At 50.2% G+C, this 21,615-nt stretch overlaps 1 protein-coding gene across 1 annotated transcript in view; it reads right to left on the reverse strand.

Annotated features, from left to right (window-relative positions):
* CILP2 (cartilage intermediate layer protein 2) overlaps positions 1 to 9,553 on the reverse strand; it is a 48,576-nt gene extending 39,023 nt beyond the window's left edge. The window contains exon 1 of the mRNA XM_069216355.1: positions 8,855 to 9,553. Coding sequence (XP_069072456.1) covers positions 8,855 to 8,915 — 61 coding nt within the window. The 5' untranslated portion in view covers positions 8,916 to 9,553. The remainder of the gene's footprint in view (positions 1 to 8,854) is intronic.
* Positions 9,554 to 21,615: the final 12,062 nt, after the last annotated feature.

Consider the following 21,615-nt stretch of genomic DNA (forward strand, 5'->3'; position numbering starts at 1 on the left):
TGGCACTGCGAGCTTCCCTCACACACACGGCATGGACACCAAATGTGACAGAAGGTCGAGCATCCCACACATCTGAACAGGTGCATCACACTAAGAACATGGCACTGCGAGCTTCCCTCACACACACGGCATGGACAGCAAATGTGACAGCAGGTCGAGCATCCCACACATCTGAACAGGTGCATCACACTAAGAACAGTTACAACGCGAACTGTGGCACTGCGAGCTTCCCTCACACACACGGCATGGACACCAAATGTGACAGCAGGTCGAGCATCCCACACATCTGAACAGGTGCATCACACTAGGAACATGGCACTGCGAGCTTCCCTCACACACACGGCATGGACACCAAATGTGACAGCAGGTCGAGCATCCCACACATCTGAACAGGTGCATCACACTAAGAACATGGCACTGCGAGCTTCCCTCACACACACGGCATGGACAGCAAATGTGACAGCAGGTCGAGCATCCCACACATCTGAACAGGTGCATCACACTAAGAACAGTTACAACGCGAACTGTGGCACTGCGAGCTTCCCTCACACACACGGCATGGACACCAAATGTGACAGCAGGTCGAGCATCCCACACATCTGAACAGGTGCATCACACTAAGAACATGGCACTGCGAGCTTCCCTCACACACACGGCATGGACACCAAATGTGACAGCAGGTCGAGCATCCCACACATCTGAACAGGTGCATCACACTAAGAACAGTTACAACGCGAACTGTGGCACTGCGAGCTTCCCTCACACACATGGCATGGACACCAAATGTGACAGCAGGTCGAGCATCCCACACATCTGAACAGGTGCATCACACTAAGAACATGGCACTGCGAGCTTCCCTCACACACACGGCATGGACACCAAATGTGACAGCAGGTCGAGCATCCTACACATCTGAACAGGTGCATCACACTAAGAACATGGCACTGCGAGCTTCCCTCACACACACGGCATGGACACCAAATGTGACAGCAGGTCGAGCATCCCACACATCTGAACAGGTGCATCACACTAAGAACATGGCACTGCGAGCTTCCCTCACACACACGGCATTGACACCAAATGTGACAGCAGGTCGAGCATCCCACACATCTGAACAGGTGCATCACAGGCAGTAGCTTCAGCGTAAGCTTCATTCTTATCCACATGGCAACCAGACACCAGAAGGTACCAAAGATCACCTGGGATTCAGGAAGGTGGTAACGACCTGGCTGTTCCCTGAGAGACAACTCTTCAAACCTAAACACTGCTGAAGCAGTGCCAGACTTTACACTTACCCTTCTGTAATTTACTCTGTGGATAAGCGCAGTTACACGTTTGCCACAACGCGGCCCATTCGCTTCTCAAGCATGACACCAAAAATCCTCCACTAAAAGCCACACTATAAACCCACACGATACCAACCAAGCAAAATGAACGGAGCAGCATCACATGTGCCTAACCACCCAGAAGTCCTAGTAAAGGGCAACGCGTTGTATGACATGCATGGTAAAGGCATGCGTGGTAAACACTTATAGGGTAACATCTAATATTCCAGGCTTCGGCAGTGAAAACCGGGAAGGCTCCATCTCTGGTGAGAGTTTTTCTGAATTCCAGAAACCTGCACAAGAAAAGCTGAGCTGGAGCGAAGGGCTCTGGTTAGAGTATAATACGCAAAAAGTGAGTCTGTCTGAGTCTCAGAAGCGTGGAGGGTTTGTGGCAAAGGACTAGGATATTAAAAAGGCAGTGTTTGAGGGGTGCAAGCCAGTGCAGGGACCTGAGATGAGAGGGAGTTCTGGAACTGATGTTAAGTCCTAGCATAGTCAGAGGGGCAGCCTTTGGAATGCCTGGAGGCCTGGCCAGGAGGTGAGCCGAGGGCCCTGCAGAAAGAGGATTACAGTAATCAAGCTTTGGAATAATTGGGGCTTGAGCAGCAGCTGTTTTCCTGATTGATGTAGAAAAGGAATCGTTTTCTTTACATCCTTTATTAGAAACAAACAGGTGGAAGTAAATTATGTGTATGGGAGTCAAAGGAAAGTTTGGTTTTAAAGATGATACAAAAGCTGTGTGTGGGGCAGTGTTTAATTTGTAAATAAAAACATGCAGGTGCCAAAAGCCCTTCTCTGAAACACGCAGCTGCTGCAAATAAATGTGCGAGCACGAAATACAGAGGCAGCGTAATCCTGAGGCCATCTTGGGCCTCTTTAATCCATTTACAGCTACTCCCTGCCCCTTCAGCTCACTCTTGCAGCTTTCTGCTTTCTCCCTTTGTGATGCTTTTCCACCTTTCTCGTCCTCCATCTTTCCAGTATGTATCTTTTGCTCACAATAAAAGCCTGATGCAGAAAAATAAGTGCTGTCCCCCAAAAGTAAGTGCCAGTGCCCCGCACTGCAAACCACAGGCTCAAATTAAGCACTGGTATGGGGGTGACCGGAGAAGGGTGAGGTCAAGCTCCTTGGGCCATCATACCGTCAACCATGCTGAGGCTTTTCAGACAGTAAGGTCTCTGTTTTGTCATTGTTTAGATGTAGGGTGTTGTAGTCCATCTGCAAGGTCAAGAGAGCCCCTTCTAGCGTTACAGTGAGCTGGGTGCCATCGGCATACGTATAGAATCCCAGGTCACAGGACTGGGTGAGGTCTGCCAGAGAGGAAACATAGATGTTGAATAAGGTAGGGCTGAGGGCAGATCCTTGATGGACGCCATGTTGGATATCTTTTAAGAGGAGCAACAGTTACAGAAGAAAGAGAAGCTAACCAGAGAGGAGGCTGTTACTCCGATGCATGACAGGTGGTCTCGAGGGATGTTGCGTGTCATTGTTTTAACGGCAGCCGAGATGTCTACGAGGATGAGGGCTGCTTCACATCTGGCTTCCACCTCATTGTTCTGGTCGCCGCAGTGCAAGCTTCATCACGACCCATAACTGGACCAGCACTTGAAGAAACCATGCAAGCTTCCCTAAACTAACCCCATACATGTACAGCAGAGGAGCCACCCTCCCCAAGACGCACAATATCAGTGCAACACTTGCAGCTAGTCAAGTTTCCATCACATACAGAGCAGACAGCACCACAGCAGCAGCAACGCAAGCTTCCTTGACTACCCCTGTACACATATAGCAGTGACAGGAGAGGAGCAAGCCTCCCAAGACACACAGTATTGTCCAACGCTTGCAGAAACAGTCAGGTTTCTATCACATACAGAGCAGACACTGTACACAATAGCAGCAGTGCAAGCTTCCCTCGCAAGGAGAACAAATTCAGCTCAAGCAGCCAGTCCACAAAGCAAAGATACTGCCTGTGCTTGCATAACTAGCGCATACACCATATGCACAGAGCTTCCGCTGGGTAAAAGGCTAACAACTTCAAGAACATTGATGGCAACTAATTGAAGACAAAGGCACCACGGTCACCGGCAAAAGACATACCTTGCGAGTCTAAAGATGCAATGGTCAATAACCTTTGAAAGGCTGAAGGAGACACGGCCAACATCTACCCAAAAACTAGAACAGCTGTGAACCCCAACCGTGTGACCACTGATAGAGCCACGGACAAGCACCACTGGGGACTGAAGAAACCATGGTCTATAACCATCAAAAGGTTGAAGAAAAGAGGGCCAACATCTACTCAAACAATGGATGAGCTGTGGACCACACCATGTGACCACTGATAGAGCGATGGCCAAGCACCACTGGAGACTGAAGAAACCATGGTCTATAACCACGAAAGATTGAAGAAGACAGGACCAACATCTACCCAAAAACAGGAAGAGCCGTGAACCACACCATGTGACCATTGATAGAGCGATGGCCAAGCACCACTGTAGACTGAAGAATCCATGGTCTATAACCACGAAAGACTGAAGAAGACGGGACCAACATCCACCCAAAAACAGCAAGAGCCATGAACCACACTGTGTGACCACAGATGGAGCCACGGACATGCACCACTGGATACTGAAGAAACCATGGTCAATAAACATTGAAAGGCTGAAGGAAACAGGGCCAACATCTACCCCAAAACAGGAAGAGCCGTGAACCACACCATGTGACCACTGATAGAGCGATGGCCAAGCACAACTGGAGGCTGAAGAAACCATGGTCACTAAACATTGAAAGTCTGAAGGAGACAGGTCCAACATCTACCGAAAAACAGGAAGAGCTGTGAACAACACCGTATGATCACTGATAGAGCGATGGCCAAGCACCACTGGAGACTGAAGGAGGGAAGACAGCAGTCACCCAAACACTAAAAGAGCTCTGAACAACAGCCATGGCACAACTAAAAGAACCAAAGAAAACAACAGTGGGAAGACCGATGGAGCCAATCTTTCATCATTCCGCAGTAGATAAAACAAATTCCATTGAGTAGTAACAAACACTTAGGGGCATATTTATACTCCGTTTGCGCCGAATTTGCATCGTTTTTTTCGACGCAAATTCGACGCAAAACTAACTCCATATTTATACTTTGGCGTTAGACGCGTCTAGCGCCAAAGTTCATGGAGTTAGCGTCATTTTTTGGCGTGAACACCTTCCTTGCGTTAATGAGATGCAAGGTAGGCGTTCCCGTCTTAAAAAATGACTCCCAGGCATGTGCGTGGTATTTATACTCCCGGGCAAAAATGACGCCCGGGAGTGGGCGGGGCAAAAAACCCCGCATTTGCGCCACTTTTTAACGCCTGGGTCAGGGCAGGCGTTAAGGGACCTGTGGGCTCAGAATGAGCCCAGAGGTGCCCTCCCCTGCCCCCAGGGACACCCCCTGCCACCCTTGCCCACCCCAGGAGGACACCCAAGGATGGAGGGACCCATCCCAGGGAAGAAAAGGTAAGTTGTGGTAAGTATTTTTTTTATTTTATTTTTGTGGCATAGGGGGGCCTGATTTGTGCCCCCCTACATGCCACTATGCCCAATGACCATGCCCAGGGGACATAAGTCACCTGGGCATGGCCATTGGGCAAGGGGGCATGACTCCTGTCTTTGCTAAGACAGGAGTCATGTTAATGGCGTCTGGGCGCCCAAAAAAAATGGCGCAAATCGGGTCAAGACGATTTTTTGCCTCAGCCTGACTTGCCCCATTTTGGGACGCCCAAACGCCATTTTTCCCTACGCCGGCGCTGCCTGGTGTACGTCGTTTTTTTTCACGCACACCTGGCAGCGCCGGTCGGCTAACGCCGGCTAACGCCATTCAATAAATACGGCGCCCGCATGGCGCTTCAGAATGGCGTTAGCCGGCGCTAATTTTTTTGGCGCAAAACTGCGTTAGCGCAGTTTTGCGTCAAAAAGTATAAATATGGGCCTTAGTACTTGCCATTAAAGAATCAATTTGTACCATGTGACATATAAATGGTTACAATGACTTTAATTCCACACACTTTCTTGACAGTTGCACGTCAGAATATTATGGTCAAAAAATGTATCTAACATAAACATTATGTCCCAAATATAGTTTATAAAACTATAACTCCCAGTGGAAGCAGATTTCCTATTCTCAACTCCAATAGGGCAATATTTTTGTAAATGACTTTTAGGACACAATATTTTTGTCAGACAGTAGTTCATCTATGATAGTTTGGTACCATGCCTTACCTGAAATTAATACTTTACACCCTTAGGCCTACATATCTTACAGAGATATGGAGACTGCGAAATTAAAAAATAGTTTTCTATCCCAGGTTATACCTCCGCCCTGTAAAGGCTGTCTCTCCCACTGCTGAGGTGCCACGTATGGTGATACGTACGAATGTCCAGGTGAGAAATGGTTCACTCAACACATAAAAGGTGATGGGAGGTTCTTGCAGTAAGTCTTCCACCCCATTATTTCTTTGTCCTCCATCCCACCTAGCGATATGCAAGTCAGGCATGGTTCGGCTCCAGTAGGAACCATCCAGCCGGAAGTGCCAAACCAGGTCCTCTATGAACCAGGACACAAGCAGCCCAAGACCAGTCTCAGGCTCGTTGGGGCTCGTCAGTCGGGGGCAGCTTGGTTCAAGTGGCACAGTGAGCACTGGGCCTACATCTGGGCATACTCCTGACTACTTACGGTGGGTCATCAGACACACAAAATGTGATGGCAAAAAAACTTCAAATAGTTTGACCACTGGCAATCGCTCGGGATAGCATTCCGCACCATCATTTTTTTGCCCACTATGCCACCTCAGATTAAACCCAGCAACAACGCCTGCTGCCAATCATGACAAAACAGCATCAGAAGATATTACTGACTGGCCGCAAAATGATGCGTTTCGCAGCCGGGCCACCAAGGAGAGGAAAAGGAACCCACGAGCACACTGAAGGTGTGTTGGCACCGTTGCATGTGCCTGGTGTTGGCACACTGCACCAAGGTACAGCGGGTGCAATCAAACTGGGACCAGGTGAAGGACAGCTGCTGGAGCCCTAATGAAGCAGAAACATTACACACCCCAAAACCAAGCAGGAGCTCAACCAGTCACAGCAGCCAATGTTTACAGAGTTTTGGAAATAACTGTAAACAAGCAGTGACACAATCTGTACGTGTTGCTTTCGTATACTGATTGCACTGATAGAAAACATAGTTTACTCCTTTTGTTTTATTTAGTTTTTTTTTGGTAAAAGATTATATAGCGCCTTAAGGCAAGTTCAGGGAGCTTGAGAAGAGGAAACGAAAGGAGACGGGTAGACGGAGGGTGACGGACTGACTGAAGTAAAGACCATAGGAAAGAGTCGGTGGGGGTGCCTGTGTGCATGTGTGAATGAACAATCTCAAAGCTGCGGAGCACGCGAGCCGCATAGCCTTAGCACTTGACCTGAGACAGCACAGAATGCGCCAATCCCAGGAATGTGCGGTAAACTCTGCCGTCTTCGAGTCATGTTATCTTTAACCTATGCACAGGTTCCTCAAGTAAGCAGTTTTAAAAAGCACCTTTAAACCAGCGTCTCTTGTGAAGGCGCTATATATTACATACAGCCTCCCTATAGGAGCATTCATACATGCACACTGCAGATAGAGCTGCACACGGCCCGGCACAGCTACAGGCCACATGGAAACACGGCCCACATTGGATCACAACAAAGGCACCCCCTTCCAGCCACACACCCCGACACGGAAGCGTGCTACTCATGTAGGCGAGCGCTTTGTCTCTCCCCCCCATTAATGCGGTAAGCGCTATATAAATGTTTCAAAGCAATACACGATCTCTGCAGCTAGCGCATTAACGCACTAAGCTGCCTTTCCGTGCTGTCTTTATTTACAATAGTTAACCCGTATGTTAAGAGATGAGTGGCTAATGCATCTGGGAGCGGAAACTAAAGCATGCCGCATAATTCCGCAGAGGCTTGCCACGGGTGATGACCGTGTCATGTTTCTGTAGAGCCTGCCTTGGCAGGCGTGGGCCGCTATATAAATGCTTCAAACACAGTAGGTACTTACTAGATCGCTGAGAAAGTGCTTTTTGTCTGGCAAGGAGTGGGGAAGCGCTATACAAACCGTAGTTCGGTGTTTCTTTTTACTGCTTGGCTTCCTTAATTGACTCTCGAGACTTTCTTTAGCGCTCTGAAGCCACACTGCGGCCAAAAGCGCTGTACTAATTAATTCAATAAATAAATACGTACATAGTAATGTATGTATGTATAACATTGAGCAGTTCCACCCATCCCCCTACAGTAGTTTACACCCTGTGGACAGATAGGCCAGCGGGTTCACGCACTTATTGCGGAGCTCTGCGTGTATTCTGCAGGTCACGACAGTCAACCTTTGAATCTCTGTAAATGCACTAGTCTTTCATCTTTCCAAAGTCGATGCAGCCGGAATTATGTGATTCAGCGGCCGCACTGTTTTCTGTATAATTGTCCATTTGACGCGCTTCTCGCATAGCCCACCCCCGCTGCCTAATGTGCAGACTTTACTGAAAAACATTTTTTTCTACCTCAAACTGATCAACAGTTATTTAAAAAAAAAAAACTCTGCCCGTGTGTTGCAGCGGAAAGCCTTCGGAGAGGTTACCTGGTCGTCTTTCAGCTGTTGATATTTGTATTTAGGTGTTAAACTGGTACTAATGACCTGAAACCTTCGCCCAGACAGTTTTAACATTCACGTGGAAAAAAATAGTCCGGTAATCCTGCACGGAATGTGTCGCATAATATGCCATCTCTTGCCGCATAATTTAGGCAGCTGTGAGGCACAACGTGGTCCTCTCCTGCTGCACACTTGATGTTGCGTGGCATTCGGTGGCAGACTGTCTGCAGCGCTACGAGGCTGCTAATCCCAGGACAGACACAGATTAACGCGGAGGAATGTGTACTCACTAGGCGCTATGAATACTCGCCTCGGGAAGTGCAGACGGCACACAAAACCACCTGTTCTTGTCGAGTGTGACCACATAGAGGTCACTTCAGCACAATTTCAGACTTTACATTCCTCGCCACAAAGCTGAGGAGTCCACGGAAGTGTGGACACGGCACACTCACGAGCAGGGGGCGCACATTCGGAGCTTGGGGGATGCGTGCGACTCTAGGCGCTGTCAAAACGGCACCTACCCTCACTGTCCGTTCACTCCAGATGAAGAGGTTGTGAAAGGGCTCCCTGCAGCTTTACTCCACTGAGAGGAGGGGGGGATATCTGGGGTGTGAGCACGGAACAGGGGGGGCTGACTTTTACTCAGAGGTTCCTCACCTTGTGTGATCCTGGACAACTGTTGTTCGTTCTTCTCCACACCCCAACTAACGTAGCTTCCAAGATTGGCCATTCTGAGATAAGCTAAATTCCCATAAGTGCTATCGAGTGCCACGAAGCCGCCACGCTTGGCGCTATATATAACACGTACTTTTCAAACAAGTATAAACTTCCAGGCGCACATGCCGCGATCTAGGGGTCTAATCTTACCTTGAGAGGCGACCACGGCCGCTGCGCAGAGGGCGAGCAGGAGCCCCCCGAAGGAAGACATCCTTTCCTGGGTGTGGGCCCCCCGGCAGCCGGTGATCCCTCTGCTGACCCTGGGTCCCCTCTGGGTACCGGGTCCGAGTGATGCCCGGGTGAAGCCGGGATGCCGCCCCTCTCTCTGACCCCGAACCTCTCTGGGTACCAGGACTGAGTGATGCTCGGGTGAAGCCGGGATGCTGACCCTCTCTCTGACCCCGAACCTCTCTGGGTACCAGGACTGAGTGATGCTCGGGTGAAGCCGGGATGCTGACCCTCTCTCTGACCCCGAACCTCTCTGGGTACCAGGACTGAGTGATGCTCGGGTGAAGCCGGGATGCTGACCCTCTCTCTGACCCCGAACCTCTCTGGGTACCAGGACTGAGTGATGCCGGGATGCTGCCCCTCTCTGACCCCGGACCTCCCTGGGTACTAGGACTGAGTGATGCCGGGATGCTGCCCCTCTCTGACCCCGGACCTCCCTGGGTACTAGGACTGAGTGATGCCGGGATGCCGCCCCTTTCTCTGACCCCGGACCTCTCTGGGTACTAGGACTGAGTGATGCTCGGGTGCTGCCGGGATGCCGCCCCTCTCTCTGACCCCGGACCTCTCTGGGTACCAGGACTGAGTGATGCTCGGGTGAAGCCGGGATGCTGCCCCTCTCCCGCACACCTCCCTCTGTGCCCTGCCGAGGGGGGCGCTCCGTTAAAAGGGAAATCCGAGCCCTCTGGGCGGGGGCGGAGACAGGTAGTGGGACCGCCAGATTTACTGGGCTGGAACCGGATCACTACAGAAGCGGGGCGGGAGGGGGCAGGTTCCTTCATTTCTGCAGCTGTGGACGGGGCTCACGTGCCTGCTTGGCAGGGCGGCGGGGTAGTGACTGGCACAGGCCTGGCATTCCACCAGCGGTGACATTCCTCAGTGCAAAGCCCGCGTTCACTCATCGGATAACTTTCCACGATTCATGGACAACGATGCATGTGTGGGTGCGTGTATGTGTGTGGGTGGTGTGTGCATGGGTGGGGAGTATGTATGTGGGGTCCCATGGTGTTCGGGGGAGGGTAGGGGCCCTATCGGCTTTGGAGGGTGGTAGGGGGGCTGTGGGTGTTGGGGGAGGACTCTGGGGAGGGGGGCGGGGAAGACCCCTATCAGTGCCAGGGAAGGAATTCGCTGGCACTGATAGTGCCTACCGCCATGTTTTATCATCGCAGTACAGAAGGCACGAAAATCATGGCGGTATGCGGGGTCATTATCCCGCAGGCGGGCTAGTGACGGCCGCCGGGCTGGAGACTGATGTCTCCAGCCTGGCCGTTGTTACCGTCATGGCGGATGGTGTGGTACATTGGTGGTTTGGCTTGAGCAAAACCGCCAATGTCATAATTTGGCGGTAGTTACCGCCAGCCTGTTGGCGGTGCTACCGCCAATTTAACACCATCTGCCTTAGTGTGCTGTGGCACGCAGCGCCTAGCGGTGTGATGAATGAAGTTTGGTTTTGGTAAACTGGCAGCTTTGGCCCCTCTGCGGGCCCCTTTGTAGTCTTTCTCATGACCATAGTCCACTTGGCTGCGTCCTGCACTAGGTCGTCCATTCTGAGATATTTTATTTAAAGTTTACATTTGTCGATTAACATTCTGCGTTTGGACAACATTCTACAACCCACCAATCACATTCCATGATCCATACATGACACGACATGCTAAATCGACGACATTCCACAATCCAATATATCACTCCGCGATCCATCAATAACATTCCATGATAAAATAACATTCCGCTGCTGGACAACATCCACTATTCATCAACAGTATTCCATAATTGGATAACGTTCTCGGAGACCATAAAATGTATTGAGCCATCAATAACATTCCACGATCCACAATTCAAATTCCTACCTTCCACAGATCAGAGATACATTCTGCAACTGATCACCGTTTCACTGCCAACAGATAACATTCCTGAATGGGATAACATTCCAAGATAATAGGATAACGTGCTACTATCACACAATAGTTTACTATAAAAATATAACATTAAAAGTCAGGTAACATTCCACTATAAAATGATAATATGCCACAATCACATAACGTTTGACTATAAAGAGATTACATTCCGCAGCGAGATAACATTCCACTATAACAGGTAAAGGATGCTACAATCATATATTCCACGATAGAAATCTAACTTGCCACAGGCAGGTAACATCCTTCTATAAAAAAATAACATCTACAATCGCATAGCATTCCAATATATAGAGATAACATCCCACAGACAAGGCTCCACTATAAAAATAGAGCATTCCACAGTCAGATAGCATCCCACTGTGACAAACCGTGCTACAATCACATAGCTATATAAATACTATAAAAATATAACATTCTATAATCTCATAACATTCTAGATAATCAAAAATGCTGAGGTTGTAGAGCATTTAATGGTCCACAGATAACATCGGAGCCACAGATAATATTTGATTCGGTTGTTGGTGGAAGACAGAGTCAAGCTTAACGTTCTGAGTCCACTGCACAAAGAACATCAACAGAAGGTCTGGGACACCGGCCAGAACCGCACCCCCACACCCCAGCACCCCAATCACAAGCCTCTGGTCCTTCGCATAGGACCATCCAGGCCGACCAACCACCCGAAGAACAGATGCGCGCCCCCGAGAGCTCAGGGCTCAGATCGGGGGCTGTCTCTAAACCCCACCTCAGGACGGACCCCAACTATCCGCACTTCAGGAAACCCCTAAAAACCGAACCATTCAGAACAAGCTTCAACTGGTCTCAGAATTGTTGGGGGTGTCTGGGAAAACCGGACCAGGCTCATGTCCCATAGATAACTGGACTTACACCTAACGGTGAGCGAGACCCCACATTTACAGGGCGAGCCCAGCTCTGGGCCTGGCTTGGCTCTCAGCGCCCGTGCACGAGCCGAGCCATGAAGATACTTGGCATGTAAATCAGGCCGCATACATCATGTGAACACATGATGAGAAGCTTTTCAGCTTAGTACATCGGGTTATATCTCTTCATTGACAAGTATTTATTAAAAGTGGAAGTTTTTAAACATGAACTTGGAAGCATCCCGGCCCCTCCTCCCCGCCCTGACCATAATGCAGTTCGTGAAGTGTCCTTTGTTACCTGTGCTGTACCTATGGCCTAGATTGCTATTAAAGCCGTATTACCTATCAAATCCAACACCAGATGGAGTTGTACAGCTCACATTCTGAAATCACCCATGACAAGGGGCTCTTACCTGCGATAATGAAGGGAAGGAGGCTCAATGAAATAAAATATTTGCTTAGGATCACACAGTTTTGTCCAGAGGTGAAGCCGGGATTGATCCAGGGTTTCTGGTTTCTCATTTTGTAATTCAGCCACTAAATGACTATCTCTTTTTCTCATTGCAGTCACATAGAGAATAAGGGGGGGGGGTGAGCTGTCCAAGGTTTCTGTCCTCCCCACATTTCATTCCTTTGAGGGTTGTAAATATTCTTGAAGAAAGGGTGTGGGTTTCTAAGGAAAAAAAAAAAGAAATTGGAGCCAAATCCTCACCCCCAAACCGCGGGTGCATGAATCCTTGGGTTGCTCTGCACCCACGCCACAGGTGCAGCGGAGGGGCTCCAAGATTGTAGGAGCTCGTGTCGGACCCCTCATCCGTAGGCCTCTTTCAGCAGTATCGGGATCCAACACTAAACATAAAATTGTCTACAGATGACCTGTACTTATTATTGCGGGTGGGGAATATATGGAAATATGAATAGCTTTATTGGCAGGCATGATAAGGATAAAGAGTGGCTGTAGGAAAGTGCCCCTGTTGGCATGGTTACCCCTCCACGTTTTCCCTAGTGTTGATGCCAACTTTGATCGAAAGTGTGCTGCTAACCAGGCCACAGGACCAGTGTTCTTTCCCTAAAACTGTACCTTTGTTTCCACAATTGGCACGGCCCTGGCACACAGTTAAGTCCCTTGTAGAAGGTACCCATGGTACCAAGGGCCCTGATGCCAGGGAAGGTCTCTAAGGGCTGCAGCATGTCTTATGCCACCCTGGGGACCCCTCACTCAGCACAGACACACTGCTTACCAGCTTGTGTGTGCTGGTGGGGAGAAAAAGACCAAGTCGACATGGCACCCCTCTCAGGGTGCCATGCCCACAACCCACTGCCTGTGGCATAGATAAGTCACCCCTCTAGCAGGCCTTACAGCCCTAAGTCAGGGTGCACTATACCACAGGTGAGGGCTGCATGAGCACTATGCCCCTACAGTGTCTAAGTCCATTCTTAGACATTGTAAGTGCAATGTAGCCATATTGAGTGTACTGTCTGGGAGTTTGTCATCACAAACTCCACAGCACCACAATGGCTGAATTGAATACTGGGATGTTTGGTATCAAACTTCTCAGCACAATAAACCCAGACTGATACAAGTGTGGAATTTATTGAAAAATGCACCCAGAGGGCACCTTAGAGATGTCCCCTGTATGTTAGCCCAACTGCTAGTGTAGGACTGACCGGACTGTGCCAGCCTGCCACTTTCAGACAGGTTTCTGACCACCACTTGGGGTGAGGGCCTTTGTGCACTCTGTGATCAGAAACAAAGCCTGTCCTGGGTGGAGGTGCTTCACACCCCCCCTTGCAGGAACTGCAACACCTGGTGGTGAGCCTCAAAGGCTCAGGCCTCGGATTACAGTGCCCCAGGGCACTTCAGCTAGTGGAGATGCCTGTCCCCCAGAGAAAGCCCCACTTTTGGCGGTAAGTCAGACGGGAAAATTAGGGAAAGCAGGGAGGAGTCACCACTTCAGCTGGGACCACCCCTAAGGTGTCCAGAGCTGAGGTGACCCCCCTCCCTACAGAATCCTCCCTCTTGGTTTGGAGGACAGGGACCAATAGGGATAGGAATGGGCCTTCCCCCACCCAAAGGGAGTGGGCACAAGGAAGGTGTAGCCACCCTCAGGGACAGGAGCCCTCTGACCCCTAACATGCCCCTAAATCTAGGATTTAAGGGCCTCCCTGAACCCAGCTCACCATATTCCTGGCGACCTACAAGACAAAGAAGGACTGCTAAGCTAAACCCCCAGCAGAGAAGAAGGAAGATGACAACTGCTTTGGTCCCAGCCCTACCGGACTGTCTCCTGCTTCAAAGAACATGCAAAAAGACCAGCGACGCATCCAGGGGGCCCAGCGACCTCTGCCAACTCCAGAGGACTGCCCTGTACCCAAGAACTCCAGAGGACAGCGGCTCTGTCTGAAGAAACCGACAACCAAGGACTCCCACCTCACTCTGGATACGTGAGTCTTGAACCCTGTGCACCCGATGCCCAAGGCCCGTGTCCAGGTGGTCCACCCAGCAAGAGAAGGTCCCCAGGTGATTGTGAGACATGCCCAACTAGGGTTGACCTCTCCACACCTTCACAAAGACACCTGCAGAGGGAATCCAGAGGACTCCCCCGACCGCGAGCTCCGGATGAAAATATCTGACGCCTAAAGTACACACTGCACCCACAGCCCCCACGCCTTGGAGAAACCGATCCCCGGTGCCCCAATGTTCAGCAGGCAGCCCTTCTCTCTTTATGACTGGTGGTGTGCCTGAGACATCCTCCTGGACCTCGTCTGCAGCCTCTAACTGACTCCCGGGTCTCCTCATAGACCCTCTTTGAAAAACCGACATCCTGTTTGCACCCTGCACCCGGCCGCCCCTGTGCCGCTGAGGTTGTGTGTTTGGTGCCTACTTGTGGCCCCTCCAGTGTTGTTGTAACCCCCTGGTCTGCCCTCCGAGTCGCGGGTACTTACCTGCTGGCTGACCGGATTCCAAGTACTTCTTCTATTGTCTGTGTGTGTACAACAAATGCTTTGCAGTACCCTCTGATAAGCCTAACTGCTCGACCACACTACCACAAAGGGAGCATTCCTATTATCTACTTTGGCCTTTGTTAAGCCTCTGGGAACCCCTGGACTCTGTGCACACTGTATCTCACTTTGATGTAGTATATACAGAGCCAGCTTCCTACAGTGGCCCTCCATTGCACTGGTCCACACGTTTCAGCCATATCTCATTGGTCTGACGCAAGGTCCAGGGCCTTCCTCAGGACCTCGTTCCCTGCCTAATCTATATCCAGTAGGGTTAGGTGGATATCAGTGCAGGTGACCCCTTTACAATCATACGCATGAGTCCACACTCCTGCACATCGACGTATACTCGCATCTTACTCAGGGCCAGTGCAATTATCAGCAGAGGAGGACCAAATAATGCCGTAGGGTTGATTAAATTATGCGGCAGGAAAGGGCAAATTAGGCAGCTTGATGCAGCATATTTTGTGAAAGTACTGCTTCATTATTTTGTACTTTTTACATATGGTAGAATTGTTTGCACAAATATTTTACCTCCTTAGTACTAGTTCAATAACCAAAGACAGCAATAAGCACCTAAAAAATGACGAGTTATTCTTTGCAAAATTCTTGCCACAGCGCAGGAGCACGTCACCACGTTTTCAGGAACGTTTGGTCCGCATGCCATAGAAACAACATTTATTTCTTTAAATCTGTTGTTGTGCAGCAGAAGATGGATTATGTGGTAACTCCATGATTATGTGGAAAACACTGCAGAACCTCATAATTCCAGTGACTTTGGCCTTAGGTAAAGTCCTTGTTGTTTAGGAGCATGTAACAATGTGTGCCAAATGGCACGAGACACACACATGCAAGAAAATAGAACAATTATTTTCATGGCTGCAAATGCACCCTTTTTTGGTGTGATTTTGTGTGCTCTAAAACACTCACACCCACCTCACTCAAACACATACTATATAAATACCTTAATTAATAGTGAGTCCGTCACAAAGTATTTCATTGAAAAGATCAATCCTTACCCCTAATGAGTTTAGAAAGAGGTCATAGGTTACAGTTTCAAAGACACAGAGCCCTGTTCACAAAGGTAAAGTAGACCTGAAGTCTAAGTTTAGAACTGGAGTCAGTGGTGTAACAAAGGCCCTGGCAGCCCCGTGATGCGGGTGGGGGGGCCTGAGCTCCAGGGTGCCCCCTCAGTACAGCACCTGGCCTGAGTGAGTCTGAAGGGGCCCCCTCCATGCACTTTGAGGGGGGTCCCATCCAGTTTCCTTATGCCACTGCCTGAAATCTAAGTTTAGACCTGAAGTCAGTGGTGTAACAAAGGCCCTGGCAGTCCCGTGATGCAGGGGGGCCGCGAGCTCCAGAGGGCCCGCTCAGTACAGCACCTGGCCTGAGTGAGTCCAGAGGGCGGGCACAGTTTAGTTATGTCACTGCCTGAAGTCTAAGTTTGGACCTGAAATCTAAGGGTTCAATTCTCAAAGGTAAACTTATACTTCAGGTCCAAGCTTAGCTTTTTAAATTGGGCCCAGACTTTGGGCGTTCCAGGGGATACCAAGAATGGTTGCCTTCAAGGGAGTCTCCCCCCTGTGGGCTAATGCAGCATCGCTCTACATTGTGCACATCAGCCCTGTGGGCAGGTTTTAAATATGGGGCATCCTGCTTGCCTAGTGGCACTAAGGTAAATGTGGGGCGTCATGCTTGCCCAGTGGCACTAAAGTAAATGTGGGGCGTCCTGCTTGCCCAGTGGCACTGAGGTAAATGTGGGGTGTCCTGCTTGCCAGTGGCAGTGAGGTAAATGTGGTGCGTCATGCTTGCCCAGTGGCACTGAGGTAAATGTGGGGCGTCCTGCTTGCCAGTGGCCCTGAGGTAAATGTGGGGCATCCTGGTTTCCGAGTGGCACTAAGGTAAATGTGGGGCGTCCTGCTTGCCCAGTGGCACTAAAGTAAATGTGGGGCGTCCTGCTTGCCCAGTGGCACTAAGGTAAATGTGGGGCGTCCTGCTTGCCCAGTGGAACGGAGGTAAATGTGGGGCGTCCTGCTCGCCCAGTGGCACTGACGTAAATGTGGGGCATCATGCTTGCCCAGTGGCACTAAGGTAAATGTGGGGCATCCTGCTTGCCAGTGGCACTAAGGTAAATGTGGGGCGTCCTGGTCGCCGAGTGGCACTAAGGTAAATGTGGGGCGTCCTGCTCGCCGAGTGGCACTAAGGTAAATGTGGGGCGTCCTGCTCGCCAAGTGGCACTAACGTAAATGTGGGGCGTCATGCTTGCCCAGTGGCACTGAGGTAAATGTGGGGCGTCCTGCTTGCCCAGTGGCACTGAGGTAAATGTGGTGCATCATGCTTGCCCAGTGGCACTAAGGTAAATGTGGGGCATCATGCATGCCCAGTGGCACTAAGGTAAATGTGGGGCATCCTGCCACTGGGCATCCTGCTTGCCCAGTGGCACTAAGGTAAATGTGGGGCGTCCTGCTTGCCCAGTGGCACTAACGTAAATGTGGGGCGTCCTGCTTGCCCAGTGGCACTGAGGTAAATGTTGTGCGTCATGCTTGCCCAGTGGCACTAAGGTAAATGTGGGGCGTCCTGCTCGCCGAGTGGCACTGAGGTAAATGTGGGGCGTCCTGCTTGCCCAGTGGCACTGAGGTAAATATGGGGCGTCCTGCTTGCCCAGTGGCACTGAGGTAAATGTGGGGCATCATGCTTGGCGAGTGGCACTGAGGTAAATGTGGGGCGTCCTGCTCGGCGAGTGGCACTGAGGTAAATGTGGGTTGTCCTGCTCGCCCAGTGGCACTAAGGTAACGTGATTGCCCTTCCTCAGGCCCGCAGGGTGATGCTGGCCACAGGCAGGGCTCTTCCCCACACCCTGGATACAATGAGTGTGTGTTGTCTGCAACATTCCGTTTATGGTGGTGTAACCCTGCGTAATCCCCAACATTTCGCCTTATAATTATTATTACAAATTCTAGAGATTGCACCGTTATGCCCGGGGATGTAACTGAGATTTTGTCCGGGTAAAGGACCTTTCCTGGGAGCCCAGGAACAGTACAAACCAGCGCGTGCAGCTTTTGTTGTCGCCAGACGTGATCTTCCACCATGTTTAATACAAGGTGCGTCCCAGCGTTGAAAAGAGACGCGATGACACATTTGACGCTACAGAAACAGAACATAATGTTAGACCGGCATTTTACGCAATAATGCATAATTTTTCACAATTTTTGTGCTTTGCACGTAATTTCCACATGGGATTTTATGCAAGTGTTGACCAGGCTTATCTGTACCCTTTCAATTGAAATTCTTCACTTCAGTGAAAAACGTAAATCAGAAATATATGTTCGAACAACGCATGCTGGCACCACGCATGCCTAAACAACGCGGTCGAACAACGACTGCGTTGTTACCACAAATGATTTTACCATGAATGCCTTTACCACGAATGGCTTAACAACAATTTTTCATTGTAAAGGCATTCATAGTAAAGGCATGCGTGAAATGGCATGCATGGTTCCAGCATGCAGCCCCCTTGGCCCCCCACCCTTAAAACTACAGTGACCCACCCCACCCGCCCCTAAAACCTAAACTACCCCCACCCCACCCTGCCCCTAAAACTACCCCTACCCCTAAAACTATCCGACACCCCACCCCTAAAACTACCCCAACCCCACCAGCCCCTAAATCCTAAAACTACCCTACCCTCCACCCCTGTACCCTAAAACTACCCCGACCCCCACCACTAAAACCTAAAACTACCCCAACTCCTTCCCCACCCCTAAAACTACAGCAACCCCACAGCTAAGACTACCTCAACCCCCACCCCTAAAACTACCCCCCACCCCTAAAACTACCCCAACCCCCCACCCCACCATTAAAACTATTGCGACCCCACCCCAAAAATCTAAAACTACCCCAACCCCTCACCCTGCCCCTAAAACTACAGCGACTCCCCACCCCTAAAACCTAAGATTACCTGACCCCCCACCCCTTCCCCAAAACATCCCCACCCTTAAAACCTAAAACTACTCGACCCCCCACCCCACCCCCAAAAGTACTGGGACCCCCCCACCCCTAAAACCTAAAACTAACCCACCATCCCACCCCTGCCCCTAAAACATAAAACTACCTGACCCCTTACCCCCACCCCTAAAACCTAAACTACCCCAACCCCCCACCCCGCCCCTAAAACTACCCCAACCCCCTACCCGCCCCTAAATCCTAAAACTACCCTGACCCCCACCCCTAAAACTACCCCAAACCCCCACCCCTAAAGCCTAAAACGACCCCAACCCCACCCCACTCCTAAAACTACAGCGACCCCGCCCCTAAAACCTAAGACTATCCCGACCCTAAAACTATCCAACCCCCACCCATCCCTAAAACTACCCCAACCCCCACCCGCCCCTAAATCCTAAAACTACCCTGACCCCCACCCCACCTCTAAAACTACCCAGACCTCCCACCCCTGCTCCTAAAACCTAAACTACCCCAACCCCCCACCTCTAAAACTATTGCAACTCCGCCCCAAAAATCTAAAACTACCCCAACCCCTCACCCTGCCCCTAAAACTACAGCACCTCCCCACCTCTAAAACCTATGATTACCTGACCCCCCCACCCTGCCCGTAAAACCTAAACTACCCCAACCCCCATCCCTGCCCCTAAAACTACCCTGACCCCCACCCCTGCCCGTAAAACTACTGCGACCCCTCCACCCTGCCCCTAAAACCTAAAACTACCCGACTCCCCCACCCCGCCCCTAAAACCTAAAACGACACTGACCCCCCACCCTGCCCCTAAAACCTAAACTACCCCGACCCCCACCCCGCCCCTAAAACCTAAACTACCTCAACCCACCCACCCCTACAGCCACCGACCCCCCCATCTCACCCCTAAAACTATCCCGACCCCCTAAAATCTAAAACTACCCCAACCCCCCACCATGCTCCTAAAACTACCCTGACCCTCCACCCCACCCCTAAAACCACCCCAAGCCCCCATCCCACCCCTAAAACTACAGCGACCCCCCCTGCCCTTAAAACCTAAGACTACCGACCCCCCACCCCGCCTGTAAAACCTAAACAACCCCAACCCCCTGCCTGCTCCTACTACTACCCCGACCCTCCACCCCACCCCTAAAACCTAAAACTACCCCAGCCCCACTTACCTGACCGCGTCCTCTCCGATCTGGAGTCTGTTTTTAGCCATGCATGTTAGTTGTTCCGGACATGCTTGGTTAAGGCAGAGGAAAACAAGGTTATCGTTCATTAAAGCATTGTTCCGCTTTCGTGGACAACGCACCTCGTTCTTCCCCGCGTCGTTGTTGAGGCTGCTTCCCGACTTTAAGTGTTCATTAAAACAATTCCTCCCCCCTCCATCTTTTCTGTGAAGCTTGAAGGCCCATGGCAGTGTTTTTAGTCCTACCTCTGTTTTCATGATTCTTCTGTGTTTGTGTGTCCAGTAGCCGCTCTCTACTGCTGGCGATTCCATTATTCTGTGCACAGCTCTGATGGGTCTTATGATACTGTGCACATAGTTGTGATCTAATATTGCTTATTTTTGCTGTATTCTAACCTCATGCGACTGTGTTGCACATGTCACTGTCTACACTCTGTGTAGTGTTCTATGCATTTGGGCTGCCTGCACCGTATAAAAAACAAGCATTTGCAATGCAATAGGTCTAGCATATTTTGAACAAATTATTTGTCATCTTTTGACAACAGCGCCCACGAGAAAATAGGACAAGAAACTGATAAAAGACAACTTGGCAAAATAACAGAAAGTTAGCTTCAGAAAATAAAACTTTGCAATTTTGTGTCTGCTTGGCACGTTTTGCCAGTCACAAGCCTACTGTTTGGGGGTGCTAGAAATTAAAAAGAACAAATAGTACCTCAATCACGTCAGGAGCAGCAGACGGGCACTAATTAAGTTGCATCAATTAGCGTTTGATCCCTGCTCCACACAGAGGAACTGAAGTGATGCCAGGCGAGCCTTGACGAATTACGAGGCTGTAAAGAAGAGTCCCACGCAACCCAACAAATGGCGAGCGACAGGCGGGCTCCAAGCTATTTACTGCACACAGCAGACTCTCGCACGCGAGACGCATGCACTAGCGCATGCACTTGCAGGCTCGACCCTGAAAAGCAAATTACTTGATTTTCCGTGCTCAGACTGCCATCTTGAGGGATACTCACCATTTCAGCAGCAGGTGCAGTGCTTAATTTGTAAAGGAATAAGTGCTGGGGCCAAAAGTTGTCCCCAGAAGCCTGCACCTGGCGCTATCCAATACCTATGTTGCTGAATACCAAGATGGCCTAGTCTTGAATCCTCCTCATACCTCTCCCGACACTTCCTATCTTTCCACTTCATGAAAACCGAGGCTGCCTGGTCCTGATTCCTCCTCATACCTCTTTCTTCCACCCCTACACTTCCTGTCTCTCTATCTCATGAATACGAGGCTGCCTGGTCTTGATTCCACCTCATACCTCTTTCTTCCACCTCCTACACTTCCTGTCTCTTCATCTCATGAATACCGAGGCTGCCTGGTCTTGATTCCACCTCATGCCTCTTTCTTCCACCTCCCTACACTTCCTGTCTCTTTATCTCATGAATAATGAGGCTGCCTGGTCTTGATTCCACCTCATGCCTGTTTCTTCCACCCCCTATCCTTCCTTTCACTTTCTGTCATGAGTACTGAGGCTGTTGGGCCTTGATTCCATCTCACACCTCTTCCTTTCACCTCCCAGAGTCCTTTTCTCTTCCTCTCATGAATACCTAGGGCACCTGTTCCTGATTCCATCTCATGCCTCTTTAATCCACCTCCCTATGCTCCCTGTAATTTTATCTCATGAATACAGAGGCTGCTGAGTCTTGATTTCCCCTCATGCCTCTTTCTTCAACTA

This window comes from Pleurodeles waltl, chromosome 12, assembly GCF_031143425.1.
Source record: "Pleurodeles waltl isolate 20211129_DDA chromosome 12, aPleWal1.hap1.20221129, whole genome shotgun sequence".
In the NCBI taxonomy this organism is placed as follows: domain Eukaryota; kingdom Metazoa; phylum Chordata; class Amphibia; order Caudata; family Salamandridae; genus Pleurodeles; species Pleurodeles waltl.